The 15920-nt window shown below is 51.2% G+C and overlaps 3 protein-coding genes across 3 annotated transcripts in view; 2 read left to right on the top strand and 1 right to left on the bottom strand.

Moving 5' to 3' along the window:
- SAMD1 (sterile alpha motif domain containing 1) overlaps positions 1-2895 on the top strand; it is a 13807-nt gene extending 10912 nt beyond the window's left edge. Inside the window, exons 2-6 of the mRNA XM_044685126.1 lie at positions 44-334; positions 905-1187; positions 1336-1432; positions 1823-1934; positions 2153-2895. Of these exons, the coding sequence (XP_044541061.1) occupies positions 44-334; positions 905-1187; positions 1336-1432; positions 1823-1934; positions 2153-2311 (942 nt within the window). The 3' untranslated portion in view covers positions 2312-2895. The remainder of the gene's footprint in view (positions 1-43; positions 335-904; positions 1188-1335; positions 1433-1822; positions 1935-2152) is intronic.
- A 1089-nt stretch (positions 2896-3984) lies between these two features.
- Positions 3985-6962, top strand: C1H19orf67 (chromosome 1 C19orf67 homolog). Its single transcript, XM_044658454.1, has 6 exons — positions 3985-4322; positions 4434-4578; positions 4733-4833; positions 5537-5722; positions 6310-6453; positions 6779-6962. The coding sequence occupies exons 1-6, from the start codon at positions 3985-3987 to the stop codon at positions 6960-6962; spliced, it is 1098 nt and encodes a 365-aa protein (XP_044514389.1).
- Positions 6963-12536: 5574 nt separating this feature from the next.
- Positions 12537-15236, bottom strand: MISP3 (MISP family member 3). Its single transcript, XM_044658453.1, has 3 exons — positions 14307-15236; positions 13900-13970; positions 12537-12897 (listed from the first exon to the last, which is right to left on the bottom strand). Exons 1-3 carry the CDS (start codon positions 15196-15198, stop codon positions 12814-12816), a joined length of 1047 nt encoding a protein of 348 aa, XP_044514388.1. The 5' UTR covers positions 15199-15236; the 3' UTR covers positions 12537-12813.
- Positions 15237-15920: the final 684 nt, after the last annotated feature.

Here is a 15920-nt window from a genome sequence, read left to right as displayed (position 1 = left end):
CCCGCGCCGTGCCCCCCCGCCCGCCGGGGCCGCCGCCCGGGAGCCGGCGCCGCCGTCGCCGCTGCCGCTGCCGCTGCCGCCGGAGGGGGGCGCGTCTCGGAGCGGACCAGCCCGGCCCGTGAGCCTGCGGGAAGTGGTGCGCTACCTCGGGGGCAGTGGCGGCGGCGGAGGCAGGCTGACCCGCGGGCGCGTGCAGGGACTGCTGCTGGAGGAGGAGGCGGCAGCCGCCCGAGGCCGCCTCGAGCGCACCCGCATCGCCAGTCTTGCCCTGCCCCGCAACGATCGTTCGGGAAGGGCGCCTCCTGCTACCAGCTCCCGAGCAGCCCGAACCAAGGTAAGACTGTAGGGCTAGGGATGAAAGTCCTGCATAGGGACGGGGAGATCAGCCACGGATTTCTGGCTCTAAGCAGGACTGAAAAGGAAACTGCGCTAGGGAGGAGGGATCAGGAAGGAAGCAAAAGGTGAACAAGAATCCCTACAGGGAGAGCAAGGGTGTTTATAAGAACTGGGGGTCCATGGCCAGTAAGGGCTTGGAGTCTCTAAGCTCCTCCTCAGCCTGAGGCAGGAAGGAGAGGGTTGAGGCCAAGAATCCACCAGGCCAAGTCATAGTCACTGAGTCTTGAAAAGAAAGGTGAGAAGTGAGCCTCCTGTCCCTCAGGAACAGGCCAGAAGCCCCTGAGACAATCTGGTTTGGGACCTGGAGAAGGATGTCATGTCAGGGTTCCTAGGAGTTAATTCCCTGGAAGGTAGTAGAGATTCCAAGGACAGAAGTCAACTCTGGACCCTGAAGAAGTCAGCCCTCATCTTTCAAATCTCACAGGGAAAATGAGGACTAGATCCAGGGAATGGAGGGGGATAGGAAAAGACTGGGAAAAACATTCCAACTCTGCCCATTCCCCTATAGAAGTCCGGGGAAGAGTCCCTGAGGGAGGAAGAAGAAGAAGAGGATGAAGAAGAAGTGTCTGCTCTATCGGAGGGTTCTGAGGTGCCAGAGGGAGAGGGTGCCCACGGTGGACAGAACCAGTACAATGGAGAGACTGGCCAGCGGGAAAGTGGGAAAGAACGGACTAGGGAATGGAATTCCTCCATAGCACCTGGGCGCCAAGATGAGGGTCACCGTTCAGCCCTGGCAGATGGAACCCGAGAGGCCTTCCCAATGGGAGTGGTGAAGATGGAAGGGGGCTCAGGTAAGAAAGAAGTTCCAGAAACTGGGGAGCTAACTCACTTTCTAAAAGTGGGTGGGGTCAACTGGAAAAGAATTCAAGGGGACTATCCTTAATACAGTGGTATATCGCAGGAGAGCAATACTGACAAGTATGCCCTTTTTGCCCATAGCCTCAGCTGCCACAGGGCCGGATTCTCCTTCTCCGGTGCCTTTGCCCCCCGGAAAGCCAGCCTTGCCCAGTGCAGATGGAACTCCTTTTGGTTGCTCGTAAGTCATTGATTTTTTGTTGGTTTTGGTTTTTTTGGTCTCTTGTGGCTGAGCCCAGTGTTGAGTTGAAGCCAGGGCTGGCCCCAGGGAGTCAAAGGAGACAACATCAGAACTCTGTAGGTAGAATTTTAGACTTAATCATGCTAATTTCTCAGCATTTAGAAGCCATTGAACCTAGGCATGTCATATGGAACTTCAGACTGAAGTTTCCTCAAATGGGTATTCGTTAATCACCTCACAAGGTTGTAATTTTTATATCACCCCACCTCTGCCTTCCTCAGGAAGTTGGTATGAGGATCCAATGAGATAATGATTTTCACATGCTAAGCGTTTGGCAAATGGTAAGTGGGATGACAATGATAATGTTATGGTCTGTTTGGGCATCCATAGCTCTGGCAGGAAGGAAAAACCATCTGACCCAGTTGAGTGGACAGTGATGGATGTGGTAGAATATTTTACTGAGGCTGGCTTCCCTGAACAGGCTTCTGCTTTCCAGGAACAGGTGAGACCTCCATCTTTCCAGAGCCAGCACCCCACCCCTGAAGGGGGTCTTTGCTCCCTCCCTAGGGTCCCGTGCCCATCCATCTTGTGTGTCCCCCTTTCACAATAAAACTGACCAAGATGGGACCTCAGTAAGAACTGAAAGGATGCCATGTGAAGGGGCTTGGGAGGGAGTCCCAGACCAGAACCAAGTAAGCCCTGCTTCTTTCCCTTGCCCAGGAAATTGATGGGAAGTCCCTTCTGCTGATGCAACGCACTGATGTGCTCACTGGCCTCTCTATCCGCCTGGGGCCAGCCCTCAAAATCTATGAGCATCACATCAAGGTCCTTCAGCAGGGCCACTTTGAAGATGATGACCCTGATGGGTTTCTCGGCTGAGCGCCTGACTCCCTGTGACCCCTGAGCTTCTCCTACCCCTTTCCTTCTCCCCAGTTCCCTTGTGCCCCATCTGCCCTAAGAGTCCCTAGCATCCAGGAACTCCCTAAGGGGGAGAACACCCTCTTCCCAACACACTCCCCAAAGAAATTCCAGGGAGGCAGGCGCCTCATCATCACCCCTTCCCAACTCCCTCGTCCTTAACTGTAGGTATCTTTCTTCTATCCACATCCTGCATTCCAAGCTGGGGGCGATGGCAGGGGTAGATGCAGGATCTTCTTGTATCATACCAGGAGGGGACCCCCTCCCCCCCAACTAGACTGCTATGGGGGAAGGAATGCCCTCCTTTTCCCCTAGCCCTTCCCCCAATTCAGCCAGACTTCACCTTTGTAAATGTTTCACCCTGAGGAAGTAGGGACAGGACTGGACTGGCCATTCCCTTTACCCCACCTATTCTCCCTTACCCTAAATGCCATTCCTTCCATCCTTGGTCAGTTTGGAGATGATCCCCAGGGTTGAAATGGTGGGTTGTCCTGTTTCCTTCCTTTTCTCTTTCTCTCTCTCTCTCTCTTTCTCTCTCTCTCTCTCTCTCTCTCTCTCTCTCTGGTTGTTGCTCTGGCTGTCTAAGTTGCTTTTTAATATTGCACCTGAGGTTTTTTAAATAAAATTAAAAGAAAAGTCTCTCGACCCTGTTTTGTGTGTGTGTGTGTGTGTGTGTGTGTGTGTGTTTTATGTGTGTTCCTGGGTTCATGTATCTACCTGATTTGGAGAGGGTAGGATGAGCAGAGGGATTCCCACTCTACTGGGTTCTGTAGATAGGGGAAAAGTGGGAGGTCATCTTCAGATCATATGCTACTGTAGCTCTAGAAGACACCTTAAAACATCTGGGCCAACCTCCTATTCTATAAAAGAGAAAATTGAGGCCTAGAAAGGGGCAGAAGTAAAGTCCCAACCAGGATCAAATGAATGAACATGTGCAAAGCACTTTACCAACTTTTTAAAAGTGCTCTAGAAATTCTACCTCATCGGTTCTGCCCTCCAAATCTAGTACTCCTTTCTGCCATGGTGTTACTAAGACAGAGCAGAAAGAGGTCTCGGAGACCACCTTGTCCTTTTCCCTAATGGTGACTCTGGGGAAAGCTGTTTCCAGTGCAGGTTGTCAGTTGTGGCTGAATCAAGTGATCACTGAAGCCCTTCTTCCAGCTACAAACTTGACTGTGATGTCATTACCACTCTGGGCCTCGGTTTCCCTCCCTTGAAGTTAAAATCCATCTGCATCGATTTGGCTAAAGGTCCTTCCAGCTCGGAAGTTTTCAGTTTCTAAATTGCCTCCCTTCCCTGGGCCTGTGTCCCACGCTAACATCGGAGTACGTACGGGAGGCTCGGGTTCTAAGCTAGGAGAGGGAGGCAGGGATGGGTATCTATTGTAAACCCGAACTTGGAGCCTGGAGCGCGCTAGCCGGAGGCGCGTGGCCGCTGGGAGAGAAGCTCAACCCTGACCGGGCGCGTGTTGACATTCAAATGAGGCCCGGCCCCCGGCCCCCGGCCCCCGCCTCCCTTCTGTGGTGGTGGGAATCAGCGAGCAGAGAGCCCGGGAAGCTGCTGCCCCGAAAAGCTGGGGGGAGCTCCCGACCGGGGGAGGAGGGCCCAGTGTGGCCCCCCCACCCATCTCCCCCATGGCCAGCGAGCCTTGGTTCGGGGGGCTGCTGCCTGCGGGGGTCCGAGACCCCCTCCCAGCGGGAGACTCGGTCCCCGGACCAGCTCCCGCCCCGCACAGTGGAGTCGAAACCCCTTGGCCTGTGGCCCCTGGCCGAACTGGGGCTCCGGTCGATGCGGAGCCTGGCGGGCCTGCCCCAGGGCAGCCTCTAGCTTCAGCCACACTACCTGGCCCACCCCCGGGCCCTGCCCCCGGCCCTGCGCTCCTGCCCCTGGAGAGTATGTTCAGCCCCATCACGGAACAGCTCCGCTACCTGCTCAAGAAAGCGGAAGATTTCCAGAGCTACCTGCTCTACAGGTGATGGGGCCAGGCTAGCATGGGGACCAAGAAAGGGGGGATGGGTGCTTGGGTGGAAGCCTAAGCTGGAGCTCCCCTCCCATGACCGAGTGGGGCTGTGCCCCTCCCCAGCAGAGACCGGGTCCAGAAGGAGCAGTTGGCCAAGGCGATGCCAACTTTCCTGCAGATGTGCCAGCCTTACTTCCTGTACCTGGAGTCTGCTGCCAGGGGCATGCCCCCGATTCACGGGGCCCTACAAGAGCTGGTTCGGAAAAGGGTGAGTCAGCAGAAGGGGAACTGGTCCTGGGCCCTTCCACTAGCTCCTAGACAAAAGTGAGGGTCCAAAGTTTGGGCATGGGGTGGGGAACTGCCTTCCTCTGCAAGGAGGAGGAGCCACATCGGGGTTGATATGTACTGTCCTCTCCCTCCAGCTGCTAGAAATCTCCCAACAGCTGGCCCTTAGGCTGGAGCAGCTGGTGCTTATGTATGCCTCCTTCGGGTTTGTGGTACTGGAAGAGACTGATCCCCTCAGGTAACTGGGCTGGGGTAGGGGGCAGAAACCAGGAAGACTGGGTCTAGGATATGGTCCTAGGTACTTTTCACCCCCTGACTCTCTTACCTCATAAATCTCTGAACTAAGAAGGTCCCTAAGAGGTCACCTCCACCCAGCCTCCTCAGATCCTCCAGCCTCTGGGCCATCTATCTTCTGCTTGGATACTCCAGGTGCCTGGGAAATATCTGCCCACTGCAAAATAGGCCCTCACACTTCCTAGCTGGGCAAGTCACCACATACATACAGTTTCTTCCTGTGTAAAATGGAGATATTTGTACTGCCTTTTTTCTAGGTTTGTTTAAGGAAAAGTACTTTTTTGTGAGTTCTGCTCCACTGGGAGGGAAAAAAGAAAACCACTGGATTGAGAGAGTCTGGGTTCAAATTCTCATCTTACTGTTCATTACCCATTTCCTATGTATGGTGTATAAAGTAATAGACTGGGAGTCAAGAAGACCTAGGTTCAAATCCCTTTTCAGACACTACACAAATCATTTAATTTGTGGACCTCAGTTTCCTCATCTGTAAAATTAGGTTGTACTAGATGACTTCTCTTTGCTCTTCCAACTTGGATCCATGGTCTTAGGCAAGTTACTTAATCTCTCCTGGACTCTAGGGGTGGATGATGGGTTTTAGACTAGTAAAGGCCTGTAATCCTAGCTCTCCTTTCTCACCTCCCAATCAGTGTCTCCTGTTTTTTCTGTGGAAAATTCTCACTGGGCCCCTCCCATCAAGTGTCAGTTTTCCGATACTGCTCCCCAGCCCCTTACACAGCTGGCCGACTGCCCAGATACCTGTATAAGAAGATGCGATGGAATCTAGAAGCTAGTCCAGAGACCAGCAACAGGGGACATGGGCCTCATGTAGAATAGTGAGTCTCCCTGACTCAGTGTACCCATAACCACCATTTAAAAAGTTCTACCATCAGAAAAAAAATCTCTAAATGAAAGTATCAAAGTATTTTCACTTCCAAAATCCTAATCTCCCTGGACAAGCCTGTCCCCAGAGAAAACCCTAAGCAAAGCAAGTATCCTCTCCACCAGAAGGTGATCTGAGCCCTAGATTTGGAGTCAAGGAGACCTGGCTTCAATTTCCAGCACTGGCACTTATAGAGGGGTCACTAAGTTCCTGGTCCTCAGTTTCAACAGTCTTTAAAAATGGGAAAAATTATGGGACTTACAAGTTGTATGACTGTAGGTGTCAATTAGCCTTCCAAGCTCAGCTTCTCCCATCTATTAAATGAGGCTAATACTTGCACTGGTTCACTGTAAATCCCTTAGTAAATCCTAAAACTGCTATAGAAGCTGTTATTATTTACTAAAGTCCCTCATCACAAAATACTTCAATCAGATAAACAACCCACCGCTTCTTTCCTCCAACCCAAAAGAAATATCCAGGGGAAGGGATGCAAATACAGTCGGCACCCACCATCCTATCCCCTCCTTCCCTTTCCCTCAGCTACTTCCTGTGCTATCGAGATACTTGGGAGGACACGGGCAAGAGTCCTGCCAACTCTTGTGCCCAGATTCAAAAGCTCTGGTCTATTGGGCGATGGGTGCCCCTGGGCCCAGGCCAAGATGGCTCCTCGGATATCTATTCCTGGTAAGGGAGTGGGGCTGGCTTGGAGATCTGGGCCCTACCTCCAAATACTTAACCCCAGAGCTTTCCCCTTAGGGAAAAAAAAAAGAGGGGAAGGGGGAGGGGTAACTTTTCCTAAAGCCTGTAGTTTCTACTACCTTCCAAAAATTGGTGGAGCAAGATTTCTTTTTTCCTCTCAGCATGTCCGCCCGCAACTCTTGGGCCCCAGACACAATCGAGGGAGGCAGGTGGTGCAGGGGGAGGATCAGAGCTCCATCCCCGCTATTCCCACGATTTCCCCTGGGCTGCCACAAACGGCCTGGAAATGCGCCCCTCCCCCTCCCGCCAGGATCCTGTGCCCTCAGCCCCCGGGGGAATACCAGCAGCTGTTGACCATAGGCTTTGAGGAGCCGTCGCACACCCTGGCCACCGATCTGCTGGTACAGATTCTCACGGGCCAGGCCGGGAGCGCAGGACGAGCCCCGAGTGCGGCCACGGGTCCCCCTGGGTGGCCGGGGGCTCCCGGGCCCTGAGTCCTTGGCTGCCCTCGGTTCTGGCTAAGGGGAAAAGGGGTGGGGGCGGGAGAGGGGCGGGGATCCTTCTCCAGCCGTCTACCCCGCATATAGTAAAATCAGGGAAGGCAGGGACGTGACGACTCCCCCCGAGAATGGATAGATGGCTCTGTTCGGGTTTAATAAAGAAAGAACGAGTTCAGAGGTGCCTCTGTCTGAGCAGCGCTGACCTGGGAGCCGCGTCCCTCCCGTCGAGAAAGCTCCACAACCCAGGCGAAGGGGAAGGGGTGGAGATGGGGGCGGGCGAACTACCAAGGGATTGAAAGGGAGTGGTACACATTCCTGGAGCGGGAGGGAGGAGGTAGCGCATGCTCAGTTGGGCACTCGAAGCCAAACGGAAACGCCCGCGCCCATACACATCCGGAAACTGGAGCGCTTGGCCGCAAAGTTGATTGATCGGCTCGCGGTCCCTTTCTGTACTTGGCAATCTAATTTGGTCAGCCGAGGGATCACAGGGCTTCTGCAAGGGATGCAGGGGAGGGGAACACATTTTAGCCATGAAACGATCTCTTTCGAAGAAAGACCGCTTCCAGATGTAATAGATCGGCTCGGGAGGAATAGGACGTGGGTTCGAATTTTGACTCTTGCTGCTGAGTTGCTGCGTCACCCTGGGAAAGTCCCATTCCTCTCTCCCGGGCCTCTTTACCTCACTTGGAAATAAAAGGGTTGGACTAGTTAATTTCGAGTCTTAACCTCTCTTGGTTTCGGTTTCTTCCTTTATAAAAACAGGAATTAAGTGTTCTTAACCTGTCCCCCTAAATGTTGCATTTTAATGACCTCCAAGGGTCCCTTCCAGGGCTGGCCTACAAAAGACTACGAGTCCCATTGTACCCCGCGGGACCCAGGCTTATCACGTGCCCTGGTTTCCCTCCCCCAGAAGTAGTCTGGGGACTAGTAGTCGGAGCTTTTGCCTTAGATTCCAACCAGGACGGTGATGGCAATTGATCCCTCCCTTTCTGTGGAGGGGCGTACAGTCCCCGTGGCACCCGACCTTCCCCTCTAAGGGTCGAGGTTATATCTTCCGGTTAACTCCGCGTGGGATGGGGCCAGAGTTGCTGTCCCCGGAAACCTCGGTTGGCCTCGGGACTCGGAGTCGAGCTGCTCCTGGACGCCGCCCTGTGGCTTCGGTGGGCATCACAGCTCAGTGCCTTCTCTTTTCTGCCGCCCCTTGTGGCAGCGATCGGAATCGTCGTCCTCCTTTCCCTCTCCCTTCCTCCTCCCCGCTTCTGACTTAAAGGAAGTTCCTAAGACTTTAAAAAGTCGAGGGTCACAGGGCTTCAAGGGATCTAACCCTAACGATTCCAACCCGAATCCAGGAATTTATTCTTCTCTTTTAAAATGGCCAGTCGTCCTCCAGTGATAAAGAACGCGTTACCTTCAAGGTAACCATTTTCCTTTCTGACAATTCTGATCATTAGGACAACATATATATCTATGTATACAAAAGATAGGTGATTTCATCATAATGAGGAACATCTATTGTGGGAACCTCTCCACCCATGCAAAGGGAAGGAAACCCAGCCAGCATTTGTCAAGTGCCTACTGTGTGCCAGGTACCCTGCTAAACCCTTTATAGATATTATCGCAAAGATTTTAAGGTGGAAGTGGTTTTGGAAGACATTTAGTCCAAACCATTTTACAGATTTGGAAACTGAAAATCAAGGAAGTCGGAGGACTTGACCAAGGTCACACAGGCAGATTTGAATCCAGATCCTCTGACTCCCCCGATCAATGTCATTTCTTTTATACTAAACAGTCTGCAGAAATTTGAAGAATTTCCCTAAATCTGCTTCTCTAACTTCTCCCCATTGTTCCTGGTTCTGCCCTCTGTTTTAGACAAGTCTAGTCACTCTTCCCAAGCATAGTCCTTCAAATACTTGAAGACACATATCTCCCCTAAGTCTTCACTTTTCCAGGCTAAGCATCAGCAGTTACTTCAGCAGAGTCCCCTGTGATCTAGTCTGCCTAGTTACTATTATGGCCAAAGAAGTCATCTTGACCTTCAGTTTTTCAAAGTCCTTCCTAAAATGTGGCACAAATTGTACATTTTGCTATTTAGCATATTGCATTTTGTAACATCTCTTGCGCTGTTGCCTGATTTTTCTGTTACCATTTAACTTTTGTCTTGTCTTCATAGCTAGAATAGAGAGTTTCAGTGGAACCCCCACAGTGTCTTACAATAGGCCAAAAACAACAGATGTTCAATGAATGTATGCTGCTGACTGATGGATGTCCAGTTCAGGCTGAAGGGAAGAGGGCGTATGGGATTGAAAAGGAGGGCATTCTAAGGGGAAGGAGATAGCCAAAAGAATGATAGGATTTCTACCTCCTTGTCTAATACAAGAGAATTTTAACCTTGTTTTTATCATTAGACCCTTCGGCAACCTAGAGAACCCTATGAGTTCCTTCTTAGAATAGCATTTTTAAGTACATAAAACAAAATACATAGGATTACAAAGGAAATTAATTTAAATACAGTAGCCAAAATCTTTTTTTTTTTTTAAGTTCACAAATCCCTGGTTAACAACCCCTGATAATGGGGCAGCTAGGTGGCATAGTGGAGATAGAGTGCCAAATCTGGAGTCAGGAGGACCTGGGTTCAAATGTGACCTCAGACACTTCCTAACTCTGTGATCCTGGGCAAGTCACTTAACTCCAATTGCTTTGCCCTTGCACTTCTCAGTCAGTCTCAGAATTGATACTAAGACAGAAGGTAAGAGTTTAAAAAGAAAAGAACCCTTGGTAATAGGACCCTGAAAGATGTATATAGAGCATTTGAAGAGAGGAGTCAAGTCATTTCATCTGGAGAGATGGGGAGAGGAGTTGAGTTCCAACTGGCCTCTCTTTTTATTTTATTTCATTCTACTTTTAGTTCCCCGAAAATGCTTTTGGTTACAGGCAGATGGGCTCATTATTTTTCTGTGACTTCGGCCTTTCCTCTTGTGCTTTGGAGTCAGCTAAGGGGTATAATAGAGCTTGCATTCAAATTTGACCTCAAACACTTGCTGGCTGTGTGGCACTTACTTTACCTTCTGTTTCAGCTGTAAAATGGGAGTAATGATGGTCCCTCCCAGGTTTGATGTAGGGATAAAATGAAACCATTTGTAAAGCTCTCTGTAAACCTTAAGGTATCAACTATCACTATTTGTATCACTTAAAATATCATTTAAAATATCACTATTTCTAAAGTGCTTTGTAAACCATGAAGTAACAAGTATCACTATTTGTATCACTTCAAGTATCATTTAAAGTATCACTATTTCTAAATCCCTTTTGTAAGCTTTAAAGTATCCCAGAAGTATCACTATTTGTATCATTATAGTGTTACTTAAAGAATCACTATTTGCAAAGCTTTGTAAACATTAAAATATCACTAGGTTTGCAGGCTGTCTTTCTACCTTGCCTGGAATGCTTTCTCCTCATCCAAGTCTTTTATTAGGCCTCCCTAGCTTCAAGGCTGAATACAGAAGTTAATCCTAAGAGAATTCTTTCTGGACCTCCCTCTCAGTTATTCCCTTATCAAATTCATTTACATTTATTTCCTTGTGTAGCTAGGGGGCACCGTGGGTAGCACGATGGGTTTTTAGCCAGAAAGATTTCCATTTAAATCCTGCTTCACATACTTCCTAGCCCTGTAATTCTAGGTCATGCAATTAACCTTTCTTGGCCTGTTTCCTCATCTGTAAAATGGGGGAAAGGGAGAATCCTCTGAGCTGTTGTATTCCCCTCCTTCCATATTAAGGCAGAATTTTGTTTTTAAGTTTTAGCTTTTGTCTCTGTATCCTTAGTACTTAGGCTAGTACCAGGAGCATAGAAAGTGTTTAATGCATGTTGTTCCTTGAATGAATGAATGGATTTGGCATTTGAGTTGAGTCTTGAAGCTTGGGTGGAATTTCAAGAGGTATAGCTAAGGGATGAGGGCAAACAGAGAAAACAGTCTAAGCCAGTGGTTCCCAAACTTTTTTGGCCTACCACCCCCTTTCCAGAAAAAAATTACTTAGCCCCCTGGAAATTAATTTTTTAAATTTTAATGGCAATTAATAGGAAAGATAAATGCACCTGTGGCCATCACCATCTCCCTGGATCACTGCAGCACCCATCAGGGGGCCCGTGGTGCCCACTTTGGGAATCACTGGTCTAAGCAAATAACGATTCATTAGAAGTTCTAGGTGTGTTTGGGATCTTCATTGAGCCAGGATTCACTTGGTATCTGGTAGGTACAAGGCAGGAAGATAACTTCCCTCTCCTCATAGAGTTTACAGTCTAATGAATGGGTGAGGGAGTAGTGTGAGATAAGCACAATTAATTGTTATAAGAAATCAAATGTAATAAGGACAGAGGAGATATCTAGGAAACCTACACTAAGGAATTTGAGGAAGGAAGAGATATATAATCAACTGGAGGCAAAAGTGAAAACTTCCAGGAGAAGGTGGCATCTGAGTAGGGATCTTTGAGGAAGAGAATTTCCTTGGGCAGAGATGAGGGATACACATTAAAGGGATGGATATGACCCCCTCAGAGGTAATGTGGGAAGGCAGGGGATACCACATTGAAATGATAAGGATAAAATGGGGATGGGAATGGTAGGACCAGAAAGGTCAAATTGCAGAGGAAGGGCCTTGAATGTCACGATAAGGAGTTTGGATGTTATCTTATGTAAAGAACCAACTGCAATATTTTTAGTCAAGGGCCTGACATGGTCCTTCCTGGACAAGAGGAAGATTTCTTTGTCAGCAATAGACTGGATGGGGGAGAAGACAGAATCATGAATTCAGAGGCAGTGTGCACAGTAGAGTCTGGTGAGTCCTAAATTTGTATCCCTGAGGAAACTACTTAACTCTTCTGGGCCTTAGTTTACTTCTGAAAAAAAGACAGGGTTCTAGGGAAGCTAAGTGGCCCAGTGGACAGAGCTGTGTGATCCTGGGCAAGTCACAACCCCATCAGCTCTAAATCCAAAGATCCTATGTTAGTAGTAATATCTATCTGTCGGAAGGGTGCAGTCTTTCCTCCAACTCCTCCCTTTCAGTCCTGTTTTTCAAAGGAAGTCTAATTGAGGTTGCACTTTCTATTTTAGGTCTCAAGGAGGCAGCAAGAGACAAGACTGAGAGGTTCCAGCACTGGGATGGGGTTACACCACGCCTAAGCAGCTTAGACTGTGTCAGGGAAGAGATAGGATAAGGGAACTCTGAGCCCCTGCAACCCTGGAAAGGAGGATATGAACTTATCAGTCCCTTCCTCCCCCCTTCCCATGTCTATGGTCCCGGGGAACAGACCAGACAAGGGCAGCTGATAAGGAGCTGCCAGCTGCCTGCTAAGTAACAAAGAGCCAAATTCCAAAGGACTCCTCCCGATATTTTCCCAGGCCCCAGCGCTCTCCTCGAACCCTACCCCCACCACCCTCCTCCTGTTTGGCCAGCATTGGACCCCCTAGAAATGTTTTGGTTCCCCAATGGTTTCTTGCTTTTCTTCCCTCCCTCCCCCTCAGCAGAGTACCACAGAGTCCTTGGGGAAGAAAGAACCACAGACAAACAGCCCTGGGAAGAAGGGATGTTTATTGATGGCACAGTGAGCTGAGAAGGTTGAGGAGGGTTCTCTCTTCCAGAGCCATGTAACAGTCGAAGCCTGGATATGATGTCCAGAGAGGACAGAGGAAGTAGGTATCCTTTCTCCTTTCTGGATGGATCAGGAGCCACAGCAGCATTGGGGACAGGTGGCCAATCAGGAGCCCCCAGCCAGGGTTAGTGGAGGGGGTGGAGTGTAACTAATTAAAGATCCCCAGCACAGGTTAATAAAGCAAGGGACAGGTGATCAGTTACTCTTCCTGGCTGAGGGGCTCTCCGGAATGGATTAAGTTCTTCTTCCCTCGATTCTGGGACAAGGCACTACCTTGATAATCCTGGGAAGGAAGGGGAACAATAGAGGGCAAGTGAGTCAAAGATGAGGAGAAACAGAACTGGGTAAAGAAGGAGAGCTAAGCCAAAGATCTTAGCCTCCATTCTAGAGCTGGACAAGACTTCAGAGTTCATCTAGTAGTACAGTTCTACAGAGGATGGAGCTGAAGCCCCCAGAGGTGAAGTGACTTGCCCATATACAGACAGTGAGTCTTGGAGCACAATTAGAATTCAGTAACCCAGTCCCCTTTCCAGAGCCACTCTTGGTATCTAGACCTCAGGTGATCATCTCTAAAATCAATGGTTGGGGGGTGGGGGTGGGATATGGGGGAAGGAAGGAAAAGACTCTTAGAAGAAGAAAAAGACTCTAAGGTCTCTTCTACCTCTAAATTTCTTTTTATGTTATGTGGGGTACAATTGGAAAAGGCATTTGCTCTATGTTGGAAGAAACTGGTTTCTAAGCCCATCTTTGATACCTATTAGCTGGGTGACCTTGGAAAAATCATTTAACCCTCCTCCTATCCCCCCTCCCCCAGCTTCAGTTTCTTCTCTGTAAAACGAGAGGGTTGTACTAGATGGCCTCTGAAGTCCCTTCCAGGTCTGTATCTAAGATCTTGTTAAACTCACTCTCTCTCTCTCTCTCTCTCTCTCTCTCTCTCTCTCTCTCTCTCTCTCTCTCTCTTTACAGAAGGGTAAACTGAAGCCCAGAGCAATGTCAGAAAAGAGAAGGGACTTCCCTAAGATCACAATGGGAATGAGTAGCAAAATCAATACTGGAACTAGAGTCTCCAGACTTGTCATTTCCACTATATTGAGGCTGTCCAAATGGGATACAGAGCCCAGGGGAGCAAAAATCTGGGGCTAGGGTCTCGTGAACTGAGTCTCCTTCCTGGGTGAAGCTCCTTAGGGTGAAGCTTAAGGTTACTGTGGAGGGGAAGAAGCTGCTTAGGTGTGTGTCCAATACTTGTAACACAGGAAAATTCCTGAATGTTGAAGGCATTTCTTACCTGCTCTATGCCGTTCTCGGAGTCCCGTCGAGGGGGCCACACCACTGAAAGCTTTCCAGAGGGTGAGCTCTCTGCAAGGAAAGGGGGCAAATCAAGTAATGGGGAGCCAGCACCTCCATGGTCCCACCTCCGAGATTTTCCTGTTATATGGCCCGGAAAAAGTGCCTCCCCCTTTCCTAGCCTGGCGCCTGGGGCCCGTGGCAGTCCACGCCCTACTAAATCTACAAGAAGCTGGAGGCCTGCTCAGGTCTCCATCCCCCACTCTCCCTAGTGCACGGATTCCCAGAACCTGGAGATTCCTTCTGTCCCGTAAAAGGGGATGGGACGGAAGGAACTGGGGGTCCGAAGTCAGAAGGTCCTCAAACCCGCCCAGAGAAGCCCGAGATACGGGGCAGGAGGCAGCTTACCCATGAGACTCGGGGTTGGCTCCTTGATCTCTGAGGTCCCATAGATGCTGCGCCTCTGGCGCTGCAGTTCCCGTTCCCTCTGACGAACCTCTCGGACCTCCTGCTCTAACAGCGACAGTTGGCCTCGACGGGTTGGGGCGGAAGGCAGATCAGGGGCTGGGGTCAGAGTTGGGACTGGGACTGAGGGCCGAGCAGGTAGGACCGCCGATGGCGAGGCAGGAGCCACACCGGGGGCAAACGAAGGAGAGGGTGAAGCCAGGGCTGGGGCACGTGGGGCCGGGACCAGAGCTGGGGTCGGAGCCGGCAACCGGACGGCACCTGGAGCTGAGTTTCGGGCCGGAGCCACGGATGGAACAGGAGCAGGAGCCTGAGCTAGGGCTGGTCCCCGCAGCCGGCTGCGATGCTCCAGAACCACCACATGGGCGGCGCCACTGGCCTCGGTGAACGAGGGGCCCCGGCTCATAGGCTCAGCCGAGGAAGGCGCGGGCTCAGCCGAGGAAGGCGCGGGCTCAGCCGAGGTATGCGCGCCCCCAGCCTCAAAAAGCAGCTTGCGTTCACTCAGCGGCTGCGGCCCCAGGCTGCGCTCCCGGCCGCCGCCGAGCCCCGAGCCCAGGCGCACCAGCGCCTCCTCCCGGCGGGCCTCCCGCGCGATGTCGCGCTGCATCTGGACGCCGGCCCGGGCACGCTCCACGTCCCGGGGCAGTCCAGGCCCCGGCCCCGGCAGCAAACTAAGGATGGGCCGGAGACGCAATTCCACCAACTCTCCACCGGCGAAGTTGGGACTCAAACCCCGGCTCTGTCTCAGGCTCGCCTCGCGCTCCTGGCTCTGACGGATCTCCCGCTCAATTGGGGTCTCTGTGGCAGCCGAGGCGGCCGCTCCTGGGGGCTCCATGCCCAGCTTTGAGCCCTTGGCAGCGGCTGGCTGCGGGCTCCCAGGCATAGGGGACTGCTGACCGCCAGCCCCGCCTGCCTCTCCTCTCCGACCCGCCCCTGGCCTCCGGGAACAACCACCCCCCCGCCTCGGGGGCAGGGCTGGCCCCGCCCCCTGCACCTGCCTGGACTTCAGCCCCGCCCCGCGATGCCCCGGGCACAGCCACAGCTGCCCTCACTGAATCCCTTGGGGCTTTCCTGGGGAGGTCTCGGGGCGCAGTGCTTAGGTCTTTGACTTGGACAGGGACATCCTCTTCTGTCCCTGGCCCCCCAGTCCACACATTACTTAGGGCAGTGAGTCTGAGCCAAGTGTCAATCCCATAAACCCCACCCAAACTAGGTTTCTTGACTCTTGTGGCCTTGGGCTGGCTGAGGGGCATTCTAGGATGAAAAGAGCCTTCCCCTTGGGAGAGCTCTCCCCATCTTGGTTGATGCTTGCTGAGTTAGCACTTGACCCCAGGCCCACCACCTCCACATTTCAGAAAGGTCTAAAGTGTTGCTTCTCAACTCCATCCCCACATTCTTTTTTTTTTTTAACCCTTAGTTTCCGTTTTAGAATCAATACTGTGTATTGGTTCCAAGGCAGAAGAGCAGTAAAGGGGTAGGCAATGGGGAATAAGCCCAGGATCACACTGCTAGGAAATGTTTGAGGTCAAATTTGAACCCAGGACCTCCTGTCACCAG

This window comes from Gracilinanus agilis, chromosome 1, assembly GCF_016433145.1.
Source record: "Gracilinanus agilis isolate LMUSP501 chromosome 1, AgileGrace, whole genome shotgun sequence".
Classification (NCBI taxonomy): Eukaryota; Metazoa; Chordata; class Mammalia; order Didelphimorphia; family Didelphidae; genus Gracilinanus; species Gracilinanus agilis.
The sequence above is the reverse complement of the archived record's forward strand: the minus strand, read 5'-3'. Positions and strand labels throughout refer to the sequence as shown.